Source organism: Oncorhynchus mykiss, chromosome 9 (genome assembly GCF_057628025.1).
Source record: "Oncorhynchus mykiss isolate SJ-2025 chromosome 9, ASM5762802v1, whole genome shotgun sequence".
NCBI lineage: Eukaryota > Metazoa > Chordata > Actinopteri > Salmoniformes > Salmonidae > Oncorhynchus > Oncorhynchus mykiss.
In genome coordinates this window covers 25,686,575-25,699,894 of record NC_143030.1, presented here as the reverse complement: position 1 = coordinate 25,699,894, position 13,320 = coordinate 25,686,575, and the positions used below count along the sequence as shown (strand labels likewise).

At 41.3% G+C, this 13,320-nt stretch overlaps 1 protein-coding gene across 1 annotated transcript in view; it reads left to right on the top strand.

Annotated features, from left to right (window-relative positions):
* The window catches only part of LOC110531744 (ubiquitin carboxyl-terminal hydrolase 53), a 64,899-nt gene extending 52,367 nt beyond the window's left edge, over positions 1-12,532 (top strand). Inside the window, exons 14-17 of the mRNA XM_036987590.2 lie at positions 338-405; positions 7,541-7,610; positions 7,830-8,608; positions 8,855-12,532. Of these exons, the coding sequence (XP_036843485.1) occupies positions 338-405; positions 7,541-7,610; positions 7,830-8,608; positions 8,855-8,931 (994 nt within the window). The 3' untranslated portion in view covers positions 8,932-12,532. The remainder of the gene's footprint in view (positions 1-337; positions 406-7,540; positions 7,611-7,829; positions 8,609-8,854) is intronic.
* The last annotated feature ends 788 nt before the right edge of the window (positions 12,533-13,320 follow it).

Genomic DNA, 13,320 nt, shown 5'->3' with positions numbered 1-13,320 from the left:
GGCACAATAAGTATAGACTTTTCTCAGTCTCCCGAATTCATCAATGCACCAGCCGAGAAGAGCAATGGATGTGAGCCATACATTTACCAAAAGAAAAAAGCTGTTTTTGTGGATTAGTATCGTATTACTCCACAATAAATCAGATACAGAACAAAGTAGTGTGGAGTAAAGTGGATTTCCGTGTTTACGCTAGCAGTTTAGATACAACTTAATCTCTTTAAAAGGTCAGTTGGGGGGAAAACCTGCATGCGGAGAGACACCATACAAAGGGACATGCATAGAAAGGCCTTTGTCATGTGGCGTCAGCGTTTGACCCTACTCAATTTGTGTATTTCAGGGACCCTTTCTCTCACCGGAGAGGAGACGACTCCAAGGCCCACATCTTGCACTCCTCCTTCTCCTATGGTAAGTATTACAGGGTAAAGTTTCCCCTAGGTACAGATCTAGGATCAGCTTCACCTCCCCCCAATCCAAACCTTAACCATTAGTGGAGCAAATGCAACACACTCCCAACATCATTATCTAGGGGCAACTTCATCCCACTCCATGGTGGTAAGTAACACCGATGTTAGACTGGTGTATACACACTGATGTTATACTAGGGTAATTGTGTTAAACATTGGGGTTAATCCTTTGTGGAAATTCGCTGTTAGTTGTCCTGCCTCCCATGATGTTTTGTGCCAGTTACCTTTCGGCCCTCACTCCTTATTTGTTTTGCTTGTTTGTAAGTTCTCAGAAAAGCCAAAGCATCTGGCAAAATCCTCATGTTACACCCCACCTTGTCGTATTGTCCTTTGCCCAAAGCATAAACACTCAAAAAATATGAAATGAGGCAGCCGTGCTAATTTTGAGTCAATATTTTGGCTACCTGGATGAGATCTCATCTAGACTAAATGTATTATTGTGTAGACGATTGGGGGGGGGGGGATGAGCAGCTGAAACTTTCCGATGGTAGGAAATCTACTTTTCTGTCAGTCGCTTAACCCAATGTGTCTGATATAGAGGTAAAATAGACTCTGGTGCGGTCATTATCAGAGAATGATAATCTTTGTCATTACTTGCTTCAGAAGTTAAATTTTTTTGCCCCCGAGATGTTTATTGTGCAGTATAAAGTCTAGAGATATTAAGAAACACCACTCTGTAATTTCCTTGATTTATAGTCCCATCAGTTGTGCTAAGGTTAGAGCCCAATGGTGGCGATTTCTTATGCAAGTACACATGGGATTGGTTTCTCATTTGCTGGACCGGTCCTTTTCCAGAGCAAAGTTCATGTGTGCTTTGCAGTGCACAGAGAGTAATATGATGTGTTCTGCCCTGAACAATGCATGTATGAGCCTGAAAAGTGGTAAGGAGATGGGTGAATATCAATGTATCTGGTATTTTAACACTTAACCCTTCATTTGCAATGTCATTTTTAACACTTAACACCTAGGCACCCAGTTTCAAAGATAAGTGCAACAAATCTTACAAACTAATCAATAACTCCTGTGTCTGATTGAAGGCAACAAGCTTTTAGTACAAAAAACGAGTAAATACAAGTCAGGTTAGACTAGTTATAATAGCTATTTTAGCCACCAGAAGAGATGGAGGGAGATTAGTTGATATGAATAACAGCAGGGGGGGCTCACTGCTCGGCCACCTCTCACATACTGTATCTGTTTTTCATCACGTTCCCACTGTCTGAACCATCCATTCCAAGAGAGAAATAGACTGTTTTGTAATGCTCCAATCTACGGCAGCCCTTTTAAACACCCGTCACCAATTCTCAGAATTGTCCGTGGAGTTTGTCCTTACAGAGCAGGAATGATGAGCGAGCTCACGGGGGCCTCCCAGCTGTGCCCAGCCAGGCAGAAAATGCCATGACCCGGCCTGTCAGAAGGTGGCATTCACACACACATAAATAAAATGCAATTTTCTGTGGCACCACACTTTTCCCCCTCCCCTCCTTTTATTTTGTCCTTTCTTCTCAATAACAACAAATGGGGTGAATGCGAGGTCTCAAACATCAGTGTTTAGAACAGCGGGATGGTGGGTTGGTTTTACGTAAGTCTGGTGAGCTGACTAATCGAAGCGGAAAAGGGTTGTGTTTTATGTCTGGCCTGTGAGCGTCTGTGTGTGCAGAGCAGAGCAATCCATGTGGAAACACTCCCTGGCAAGGAAACAAACACTTTTGAAGCCTTGATGTATTTATCACCGCTGCGATTTCTGATCCCCCTTAGGTCTTTTTTTCTTCTGGATCTGTAATTTTTTAGCAGTTTGATTTAAAACAGTGGGGATCAATTAAATCATATTTTAATGCCTTCACAATTGTATTAGCTTATTGCACACACAGTAGGCCTACAAGAGAATCCATTTATTTCATTGTTCGGGCACCACTTTGATTGCTGTGTTCTTGGCTTCTGGTGATATATAATCTGTAACAAAATGTCAGATCTTTCCAATTTTCCAACTATTTATATGCCAACATTTTAGGAAGGCTGACTTGTTGATAACCTGAGTGTTCGATATTTGAGTCACCCTGCTTGAGCCAGGGCTGTTGCCTCTACTCCCCGCCATTTGCAAATTGTATTGACAAGCTCCAGCAAATGTTTTTGAATTAAATTTGGCAGGAGTTCAGCTGTGAGCCCGGGCTGCGCTGCAGTTTCCAGAGGTCCATTAGAGGCTAAAATACTTTTTAAGATCAAAGCTGGCCAGGATTCAGTACAGACGTAAATAGTAAACACCATTTTTATAAACAACAAACCTTTGTTTTGTCTGGATATTATGTTACGTCTACAAAAGTAGAGTAGTCATAAAAGTAGAGAATATGGATGTTATGTCTAGATCACTTCTGGAACAGCCGTCCAGACTTTGCCTACCTAAATGACAGCGTTACATTGTGTTTTTGTTGCCGAGATGCCAGCCTAACCACAGGGTGCTAAAATGGATAGAATGCCTTTAGAGAAGGCATTCTGTCTGTGTGAGGGCTTCGAAAGGTCAAGGCTGCTGGGAGATGGGTGGAAAGTCCAGCGTCTTCAAACGGTTGTATCCAAGCAGTAAATCATACCCTCGCTTGATTTACTCCGATTGGCTCCTGTGGTTCCCCAGACACTCATCTGGAGGCATAGACACACACCCTGTTGTGCTCATTTCTTGTTTTGCTATCGTGTTAGCACAACATCGCTAACACTTACTGAATATGGCCCCCCTTCTCCTTCCTCAGAATATCGACCTGTTTCATTCACAATGAAAGCCATATTGTGCAGTGTCAAACTACCCCAACTGAACACCTACATGCACCAACCTCTGTCACCAAGACACAAACTGTCTCTATTTAGCAAGGCTGAGAAATTATTTCTATGTAGGTGTTAATTTGTCTGTGAAAGACAATGTTTTGAGCAAACAACAATTTTAAAATATTAAAGGGGGATACCTGGTCAGTTGTACAACTGAATGCCTTCAGCTGAAATGTGTCTCCCGTGTTTAACCCAACCCCTCTGAGTGAAGTTAACGTCGTTGTGTTCAGGCATTTGTGGTGGCGTGTATTAGTGTGTCTAAGACTTAAGGCATGCCTTTGTGTATGCGCGCCCACTGCTTTTGAGAGCACACCTTGGCTCTGCTCCCTCAGCCTGTTTAGATGAAAAGAGTGCCTTTGGCTCCCAATGGGTAACCAAGCACAACCAAAGCATTTCCATGTTCAACAAAAACTTAATAGGACTTCTGCATATTAATTTCAAACAATTATCCAGTCATGTAAGCTACCAAATCTCGCTCTTTTTTAATACTCACATTTTAATGAAGATAGTAAATAGATAAATCTATATTAAATTCATGGAAATTATTAACATGAAGCAGTTTCCAAGAAGGATTTCTTTCTCAGTCCTTTGTTGTGTTACTGTGCTTTGGTCTATCGCGCATCCAAAATGACACCCTGTTCCCTATACTGTGCACTACCTTTGACCAGAGCTCTATGGGCCCCGTTCAAATATAGTGGAATATTTAGGTAATAGGGTGGCATTTGGGACGAAACCTATGACTCAGCAAGTTGGGAGCTGGGTTGTAATGCTCCCAGGCTTAGAAAGCCCATTGACACCACTTAACAAGCCTGTGACTGATGTGTTAAACTTCGTGTTAATGCCCTGGGATAGAGTCCAAATTTATATTGCACCTTTCTGCTTGATGTTCTCAGACTGGGGTCCTATCAGCACTCCCATAAGCCATACCGAGTGGGTGGATTATGTTGAGTGATGAGACGATTTATTAAAAAGTGTCAATATTTTCAATATTCAACAATATGAACAGGCATTGGAGTTAATAACTATTGTATTTATGAAATTCGTAATGACTTTGAAATGAATAATTGGTTAAATTGTCAGCATTTAAAAAAAATGTCTGCCTAAGTAAATGTGGAGTTGACACCCCAGAGAACTGATCGATTAATGTACAGACTGATCGATTAATTTAAAAGTGTGAATTTGAGCAACGTGAAAGGTCAGTCGCTTGTGAGATCTGATATCTTTGGATCCTTGCCATCCACACCAGCTTGAGTTACATCCCTCTGATCAGTGTCTTATCTAGTTTCAAGCTGGAAAAGGAACTATCTTTAGGTGTCAATAAATACTCTCGACAGCTTTTGGGTCCTTTGATTACTCAGATGTACCATCAGATCGAGTTTAAACTTGTCAAAAGGCTTTACATTTTGTTGCCATGGTTCTCTTTTTCTCCTCCCCATAATTGATTTGCACGAAAACTGAATAGGTAGTGTGAATGCAAGTATGATTGATGTCAAGGAATTTGAAGGACTGCAGATCAGCAGAAAACCCCGAGCTCTACAAATCTTGACTCGGCAATCTTGAAATTGAAACATCTGAAGTTGTTTCATTTAGTTGCTTCAACACAGCTATTTAAGACGTTCAAAAAGCTCTTAAATTCTGGTTTCATCATTTTTCATAACTGGGAGAGGTTGGAGTTTGTGACACCACGTGAGATATTTGGTAAGTAACCTGAAGCTCCTATATAGATGCTGAGCTATGATCATAGAGTTCTGAAACAATGTGATTAGTAAGATGTTGATTTGATTCACAGGTGTCCTTTCGACTGCTCAGGATAGTCCCATTCACTGAAATGGGATCAGTGGCATCAGTGATTTTGGTCCACAGAAACAGTATCTTCGTATAAAAATCACCACTGGAACACTAAATATTATGTACACAAACACCAGAGGCCATATTCTATCAAAGACAGTAAAGCTGGGTGTACACTACATGATTTTGGCCCTGATTTGGCTGTCCCAAACAGATTTTTGAGATCGGAGACGATGTCGTTGCCTACTCTCGAGCAAGAGCGACGACGACTACTAGTATGCGTTCACAAGCAATGTTATTCAGTTCAAAATGTTGGCTAGATATTTAAACTCTGTATGGCAAGCGTGAATGTCTGACTGAAAACATTTGAGGCTGCTTTTGAGCCACAGCCTGTTTTAATAAAAAATAATAATAATTACAATTAAAAAAATATATAGTATTCATAATACAAAAATCAACTTACATTGCTACATCAAACATGTCCAACAAAACAAATCACAGGTATTGACAAGAAAATACTCAAACATACAAAAAATATCAATAAAATAATACAAAAAATAAACCATTTTAGTGCAATTGTATTCACTCTGGGGAAAAAATGAATTATAATGATTCAGGAAGATGTTATTCTTGTTATCGTTCACTAGGGCCACAGCTCGTTCTAGCTACGTTAACAATCTAATGACATCATCACATTGTTTTCGCAAGAGAGCATGGTATGGAGAATCCTCACGACCAAGTGAAGAATCTTGGAGTGTGTGACACCCATTTGTACCAGATCGTTTAGTGTGGGCACCACTGCGTTGGCAAGACCAAAAAAAAACTACAGGAAAGACGGTCGTTAAATGTGAGCGGCTCAGCGATGTTAGGATTTTGAAAGTAGTGTACACCTGGCATTACTGGGTTTCAAAGTGGGTGCTCTTTTGGATTCATCCAGTAAAACACATTTATTTTTACAGTGTTGAACCAATGTAAAATGTTGTTTCTTATGGCAGCGTTAGCCACACCGTTTCTGAACTATACTGTTGAACTTGTTGTGCCCGTAAGTGCGAAGAGATGGAACAATACCACATTACTTTATTAATGCACCGTATTACGGAGGTATGCATCACCTAAGTTGTTGGTCTCTAATGCTTATAGTTTTACAACTATCAGAGTGACCCCAACTCTGCCGTTAACCACTTAAGAGATTATTCAACCATTGATTTGATGGTAATCGAATTGCCGGTGTCTGAACCATTTTGGGATCTGGTTAGAGGCATTTCTCTAACCGGAGAGCCGCAGCTGCCTTGCTCTTTGTTACACAACAGCTATGCTCCCCAGTCCCTCTGGTTCTCTCTGCAACAGCCGACACGACTGTAAAGAAGAGAGGATTTGCTACAGTAAGAAGCAATGTAGTGGAGGGCTGTAAACTGCAACCCACTTTGTTTTCGTATTGATATTGTTATGGTTGCTTGCCAAAATTTCAAATGACGGACTTGGCGACATAAAAGCACGCAGTGTTGAGAGGGAGAGAAAAAAGGTCAGATCCCAGCGTAATAAATGCATGCCAGCTGAAGGGTTTTAGCCAGCAATGCTCCTGCGGAGAGCACAAAATAAAGGTAAAGTTGAGAGGGTGAAAGCCGAGTATGTTTACACATCACAGACAGTCTAAAAATAAAATGATGCACATTTTTCAACCATAAACTTTTAGCCACACTTCCTATGAGAGTCCAAGGGCCTTAGGGGTTATATTGACGCACGTCTCTTTGCATTGACATGAAAGGTAAAAATGACATGTCCCGACTTTCTTGCCCTAGTTTATTTTATTCGTGGTCATGCCCTTCTCTGCAACTGTCTGACTACCACTGATGGCTTCCTATTTAATCTGCTTGTCACTTGCTTTGTTGACATAGCTCACTGGGTCAGGCTCTGCCACTGGGGCCTAAATCTGCAAGGTGCAGAAAGTCCAGATGCTGGACACCCTCTGCCTGTCACACCCCCACCCCCCTCGGTTCAGGGTACGACCCTTTCCCCCTGTCCCCCTCTCCCCACTGGGTTGAAGTCCTCACTTTGCATTAGCAAGGATTAGCATCATTATCCTAAAGGCTAGCAGATTGGCCTGGGCTTTGGACTTTAGCTTTCTCTGAGGGGCCTTGGCCTCGGTCATGCCGGATCAGACAGTGGTACATGGGGCCCGAAGGCACTCTACCAGACTGCCTCTCTACTTTGATGTGTCCTCCCCCAGCACCGGGCTAGGCCCACAACCAAGTTAGATAACATGTCTGTGCTAGAGACAGGCAGGAAAATACTGTGAGTCTGTTCAAACATGGGATCAGAGCAGAGTCACATAATTTGTTTGGGGTTGTGTCAGTGAGGTTAAGGGTTAAAAATGTATTTTGAAAAGTCATTTTGAGTACTTGATTTGGAATAGGGCAGTCTTGTTTGTGTAGCTGTAGCAATCTACAAAATCAAATGAACTTATTATTATCTTCCAGGTGAACACCCAACAAAGTCTCCGGACCTGCAAGATGCACATCTCCTCAAATCGAGTCCAAGATTACAAAGGTAAAGCATGGTTATTGTATTACTTACAGTTGAGTTAAAGGGTTGTTTCTTTTGATTATTTGATCTGTAAACTGGATATAGAGTAAAGATTCCGAAGATTGGTCTCTGCTATTCACCCATTTTGAAGTACAGGTACTGATGCTAGTGACAAAGTATGCAATCTTATTCTGGATAGACTGTTTCATTGATGTATGTTTTTTTGACTTCTCCCTGCAACAGAAGACGAGCCTTCCGATATACGCCTGGAATTCTGGAGAGGAGGGACGTTATGGATGACGAGCAGGAGGATAATGTCGATGGCAGCCCCAGCCTGGTCAGCCCCTTTCCCCCATACCTGGCCAAGACCAGCTCAGAGTGGAACAGCTCCGACAACCTCACCCGGCCCTTCTCCGAACAGGAAGAGACCAGGCCACTGGTCCCCAGAGAACCCCCCCCCCAACTCCATTACCAAAACCTAGCCCCGCCTCTCCCCCCAAAGACTTATGCCCACCGATCGACAGACCAGTCAGGCTTCCGCTCTTACCAGCTCCAAGAGCCCTCCCGGACGAGCCCCCGGAACGAGAGCAAAAATGGTACGATCCCTTCCCTCTCCCACACCACCCTCCACAGGTGGATCGAGGCGCCCTCCGAGCACAAGCTCTCGTCTGATGCAAGCTCCAAGTCAGGCTCGTCGGACCAGGACCGGAACGATCTGTCGGCCAGTGAGAGTGGAGAGGAGAGGTTTCCCAGCCCAAGGCCAGGGGATGACATAGATGACCTAGACTCCCAGATCACACAGGGGATGGTTCTCCCCATGGTCCTCCCCACCACATACTTCTCTGTGGACAACTGTATGACGGACACATACCGGGCCAAGTACCACCAGAGGTCCACCCTATACACGGACACTAAAGGTGGGGAACAACATGCGACGTCTGGTGAGAGCGACCTGGGAGATGGGTGGCTCCCCATCCCTGAGGCCCAACCTGCAGAGCTCCCCAAGAACCGGCCTGAATCAGGTAAATGGAATTGTCTGTAGATAATTTGCCACAGGACGTGGAAAACACTTGGAGCCCTAATTGTTTGTGGTCATATCCACTTCACCATTTGTTTATTATGTCCAAAGTAAAAGCATGTTCCTGCTATAGATTTGTTTTGTCATCAATAAATGTTACCAAAAGGACCAGAACTTTCATTAAAGTCTATTTGTGTGGTGGATACTGTTTTCTTTGTGTGTTCTAATCTATGTCTCTGGTCTTTTGCAGGTTACTCCACCAGTAAACATACTGCAAAATGGAATCCTGTAACAACCAAAGGACTTGATGAACATGGGTTTCTATGATAGAAACTCCTGTTGAAGGGCCTGGTACGAAAGCCACAGTTAAAACAATCATCTCCTACAAGTTTTGAAACCTTCTTATGGTGATGCTTATTTGTACAGATCTCATATCAGAAGTCCAACATGAATCTGGAACGCCAAAGAGATTGGTAACTCCCAAAGGCAGTAACAACTAGTCTGAAGAGTACTTTTCAGTTCAGCAGTAGTCACAGGAGTCTTGCGCCACCCCGCAGAACAGTCTTTCTGCAGAACAATCTTAGTACCATTGTGATTGTGGCCACTAGATGGCAACAGCAGTAATTGTGGATTTGCACAGTAGAAAGCCCCCAAAACTACCGAAAGAGGATCTAAACCTGGGATGGTTATTGGTCAACGCAGGGACCTCCTCGAACTTACTTCCAAGGTCATCCACTGAGTTGAATCACAGAATGTCTCCCACGAAGCCACTTTTTCCCCTTAAGAGATTATCAAATAAAATACCCTTAACAATGACAATAACCCATCTCTAACCCATTTACAATTTACGCAGATAATTGATGGAATGCTTGTATTTCTTTCTGGAATTATGCTAATTTCAGTGTTATACGGTTACTGTGCTACTTCTGCCTATGTGACAATGCAGGGTGAGGTAGATAAGCCTTGAGCAGGTTTTTAGTTTTAGTCTTCAGTGTGGATTCATTCATTCATGGAATAAGATTTTTTCAGTTTGTGGACACTAGGGCTGGCACAATTACCGTTTAACTATGTGACCAACGATTATGGATTAAGACTGTCATGAAAAATAAAATAACTGTCATAACTGTAAAAAAAATATATACATTTGCAAACGAACAGATGACTGAAGATGGGACGGCTGGGCATTCGTGCAGTTGAGTCCCTTTCTGTGGTAATATGGACTCTTAACAACGTGATGAAACTTGGTTGTTCCTTGCTGAAACAAGCAAGGTGGTGCCTATGCAACGCACCCCACAATGCAGCAGCACACATAGAAATGGAATGAATAGACCAGGCTTGGAACCTCTAATCCTGGCAATTTGACTGGTAAACTCAATGGCTGCCTGGTATTGTGATGCAATATTTTCAATGGTTATGTAGATTGTTCATTCAAATGTGACTCATGCAATGAAATGTATTTTTTGTAATGTGAGTTGAATCAACAAATCACAACACATATTGATGGGTACTCTAGGTTGAAGATGATATATAATACATATCTTTACTTCCTACTTTGCGCAAAGATTGTGGATGAATGAAGATCGTTCACTCAGGCCATTTACCATAGATTTTTTTTCTCAGTTCCTGTCTACTTAAGGGGGTGGCTCTCCCATAGACACCAATGCAATAGCATCTGGGTCTGGTCTACTTAGTTCATTGACTTCCATTTAAAACAAAAAATGTGAAAGTGGGATTTCTCACTTCATCTTCCTTCTCTGCTATGTGTACACTCGCCTCCAGTCCACCCATTATGCGATAATTGACTTGAATGGAGACACCTGTTCTATGCATTCTATGTATATGGCAGCACATGCAGTCAGGAGCGGAGAAAATGTGCATCTAAAAAATATAGGATTATGATTTTTTTGCTGTTCTAATGTTATTACAGAGACTGCGGTCATTTGGCTGGCCAATTCATCGAAAATTCCATGATCGTCACAGCCCTAGTGTACAATCATCCATTGTTTTCGTAAGAGCCAGTTGGGGAAGACGAGAAGCCCTAAGGATTCCTGAAGATTTATCAAATGATTTATTATTTTGTATTTTAAAAATGATTATAAATTATATTTTCTATAATTTAAATGATATTCTGATTTCATCTCTTCAGTTTGTGTTTGAAAGGGAACGTTTAACAATGAAGAGAAAAAAATGCTATATGTGGATTTTTGTTGTTGTGGTGGTCTCTGAGGAGAAATATTTTGCTAGCTAATCCAGCCATGGTTAGGCCCTCAGAAACTAGACATCTGCCATTCAACAGTGACAGGGAAGACAACTAATCACATTTTGACTGGGTAGGACCGTTTTTACAGTATTGTTTTAAACTTCTGCTTTTTCAAAGGCCTAGACACTTCACTCCTGATAGTATGAGCAGTAGCCTAGTTCTCCCACGGTCTAGCTAGCTTTTGTTGCCGTGTGCAGCGGCTGCAGCCACAACTGTTATCGAGGAGGATGTTTTTTCTAATTTTTTAACATCACCCTTCAATATGAACTTTTTAACAAGATGTTAAGTTTCACATTTTCATAGTTTGGTGAGTGTCACTGTTTTTGCAGCACGCGTGTTGTTGGCTATCACTTTGAAAATATGCGTGTGAAACATTGATGCATTTAAACATTAGATCACTGGTTACTTTGTGTGCTTAACGTGATAAAATGTTTGCAATAGGAAGTAATAGTTGTACATTTAATGGTTATGATTGGGGGCTTCTGACACCGTTTGATGTGTCACTTATCGCTAGGCTATTGCTGACAGTGATGGTGTTAGGCTACCACAGATTGTTTAAACTGTTGTTGTTGGTCGCATTATTCCGTGACAGTCTGATGCGTGGCTCAGGTCGGTTTGATTCATTAATGATGTCATCAAAAAACATTGCTACTCTTGCATTAGAGCTAGTGTAAATGTTAACTTTTTGGGGGGGAGGGGGAGATGTTTTAACCCCAATAAAGTCCAATAGTCACGGTTCGTAGGAGCACTACTTTAAAATGGATCCCAAGGGTCCCCTTATGTGGCCACAGAATCTGTTCTAGTCCGAGGTTGAATGCGAGTTTAGTGATTGTTAGGAGAGAAACGTCTCAATTCATTGGCATTGGCACAGTATGTTATCTGCCTTTCAACTGTGTATTCCCTAGGAAGCAAATTGCCGAAGTGGGAGGGACTAACCAGACTTGTCCAATAAGAATCGCTAATTTTCATAAACATTCGCTGCTATGTTTTTATACGTTTTCTATCCCTAGTTCGGATCGCAATACATTCTCTCTCACACTCCTTTCTAGATATAAGCTTCTTTGTCTGCTCTTTTTAATGTTGCTCCTGTCCATACTGGGTAGTATGTTAAAGGTATGTTAGGTCAAACCATGCTTCTATATATTTGTCTTCTACTCCTGGGTCAAATACATGTGTCAAATACTTTAGGTGTTTTTTTGTTTTTTTTTCCCCATACATTTGAACCAATAGAATTTGTTCCAAAAGTTCAAACTCCAAGCTAAATCAAGCCCACCTCAAACTGGTAAGTATTTGACATATGAATTTGACCGAGGTCTGTTGGTTTATCTAATCTTAAACCTAAACCTCAAGGATGGATTGAGTAATGGATTTTAAGAGTGTCTTAATGAGGTAGAAAAGGCCTGCTTTTCCACAGGTATTGTTCTAGCTTGATCCCCAGAGATGATCACATTAGCTAGTGATGCTGTAAAAAGTTATGTTTATGATTATTTCTGTTGTCAAATATGTTTTATATATTGCTCGGCAGACTTCACTGCACAGTGCCTTTTCTATTTTTCTATGTCGAGAAGAGTTGAAATAGGAGCCATTATTTGTACAAAACTGCTTTTATAACATTTGATTTCATTTTTTGATTAAAAATAGTTTAATAAACCATTTTATTTAACCATAGCATTGTCTACATGTTTTATTTTAAACCATGAAATTCCCACTATTTTAAGTTATTCTCATTACATCATTAATGTAAATAAAAAGCCTACTTGGGGTAAATGTGATCTCTGAAAAACAAAATCTTACGTAAACTATTGTATTTTTTAGATACATCTGTCCATGAGAGAGTAGGGTAAATGCAATTGAACACCCTATATGAAGTTAATCTATTCAGGATTTTCTAAAGCTAGCCAGCTAGCTTCCCTTCCAGCTCAGGCTTCATCCACTACGATGGTGGATATTGCTTGTCTGCCTTCCACTAACTCCAGCAGGCTTGTAAATGCGCATGCATGTCGCACGTGGCTAGTTGAACGCCAAACTCTTTATTGAGATGATGAAGCATCAATCAATGGGCAAGTCAGTGCCACATTTTCATTTGTGTTGAAATGAAAATGAAAGAAAAGTTCATTTCCAAATTCAGCAGGCTACTACGGCAGTCCAGAGAGGACATAGTACATTCGAAAAGTATTCAGACCCCTTGACTTTTTCCACATTTTGTTACGTTACAGCCTTGTTCTAAAATTGATTAAATAGTTCCCCATCCCCTTCAATGAACACATTTTTTTTATACATTTTTGCAAATGTATATAAAACAAAACTGAAATATTACATTTACATAAGTATTCAGACCCTTTCCTCAGTACATTGTTGAAGCACCTTAGGCAGCGATTTACAGCCTCAAATCTTGGGTATGACGCTACAAGCTTGGCCCACCTGTATTTGGGAAGATTCTCCCGTTCTCTGCAGGT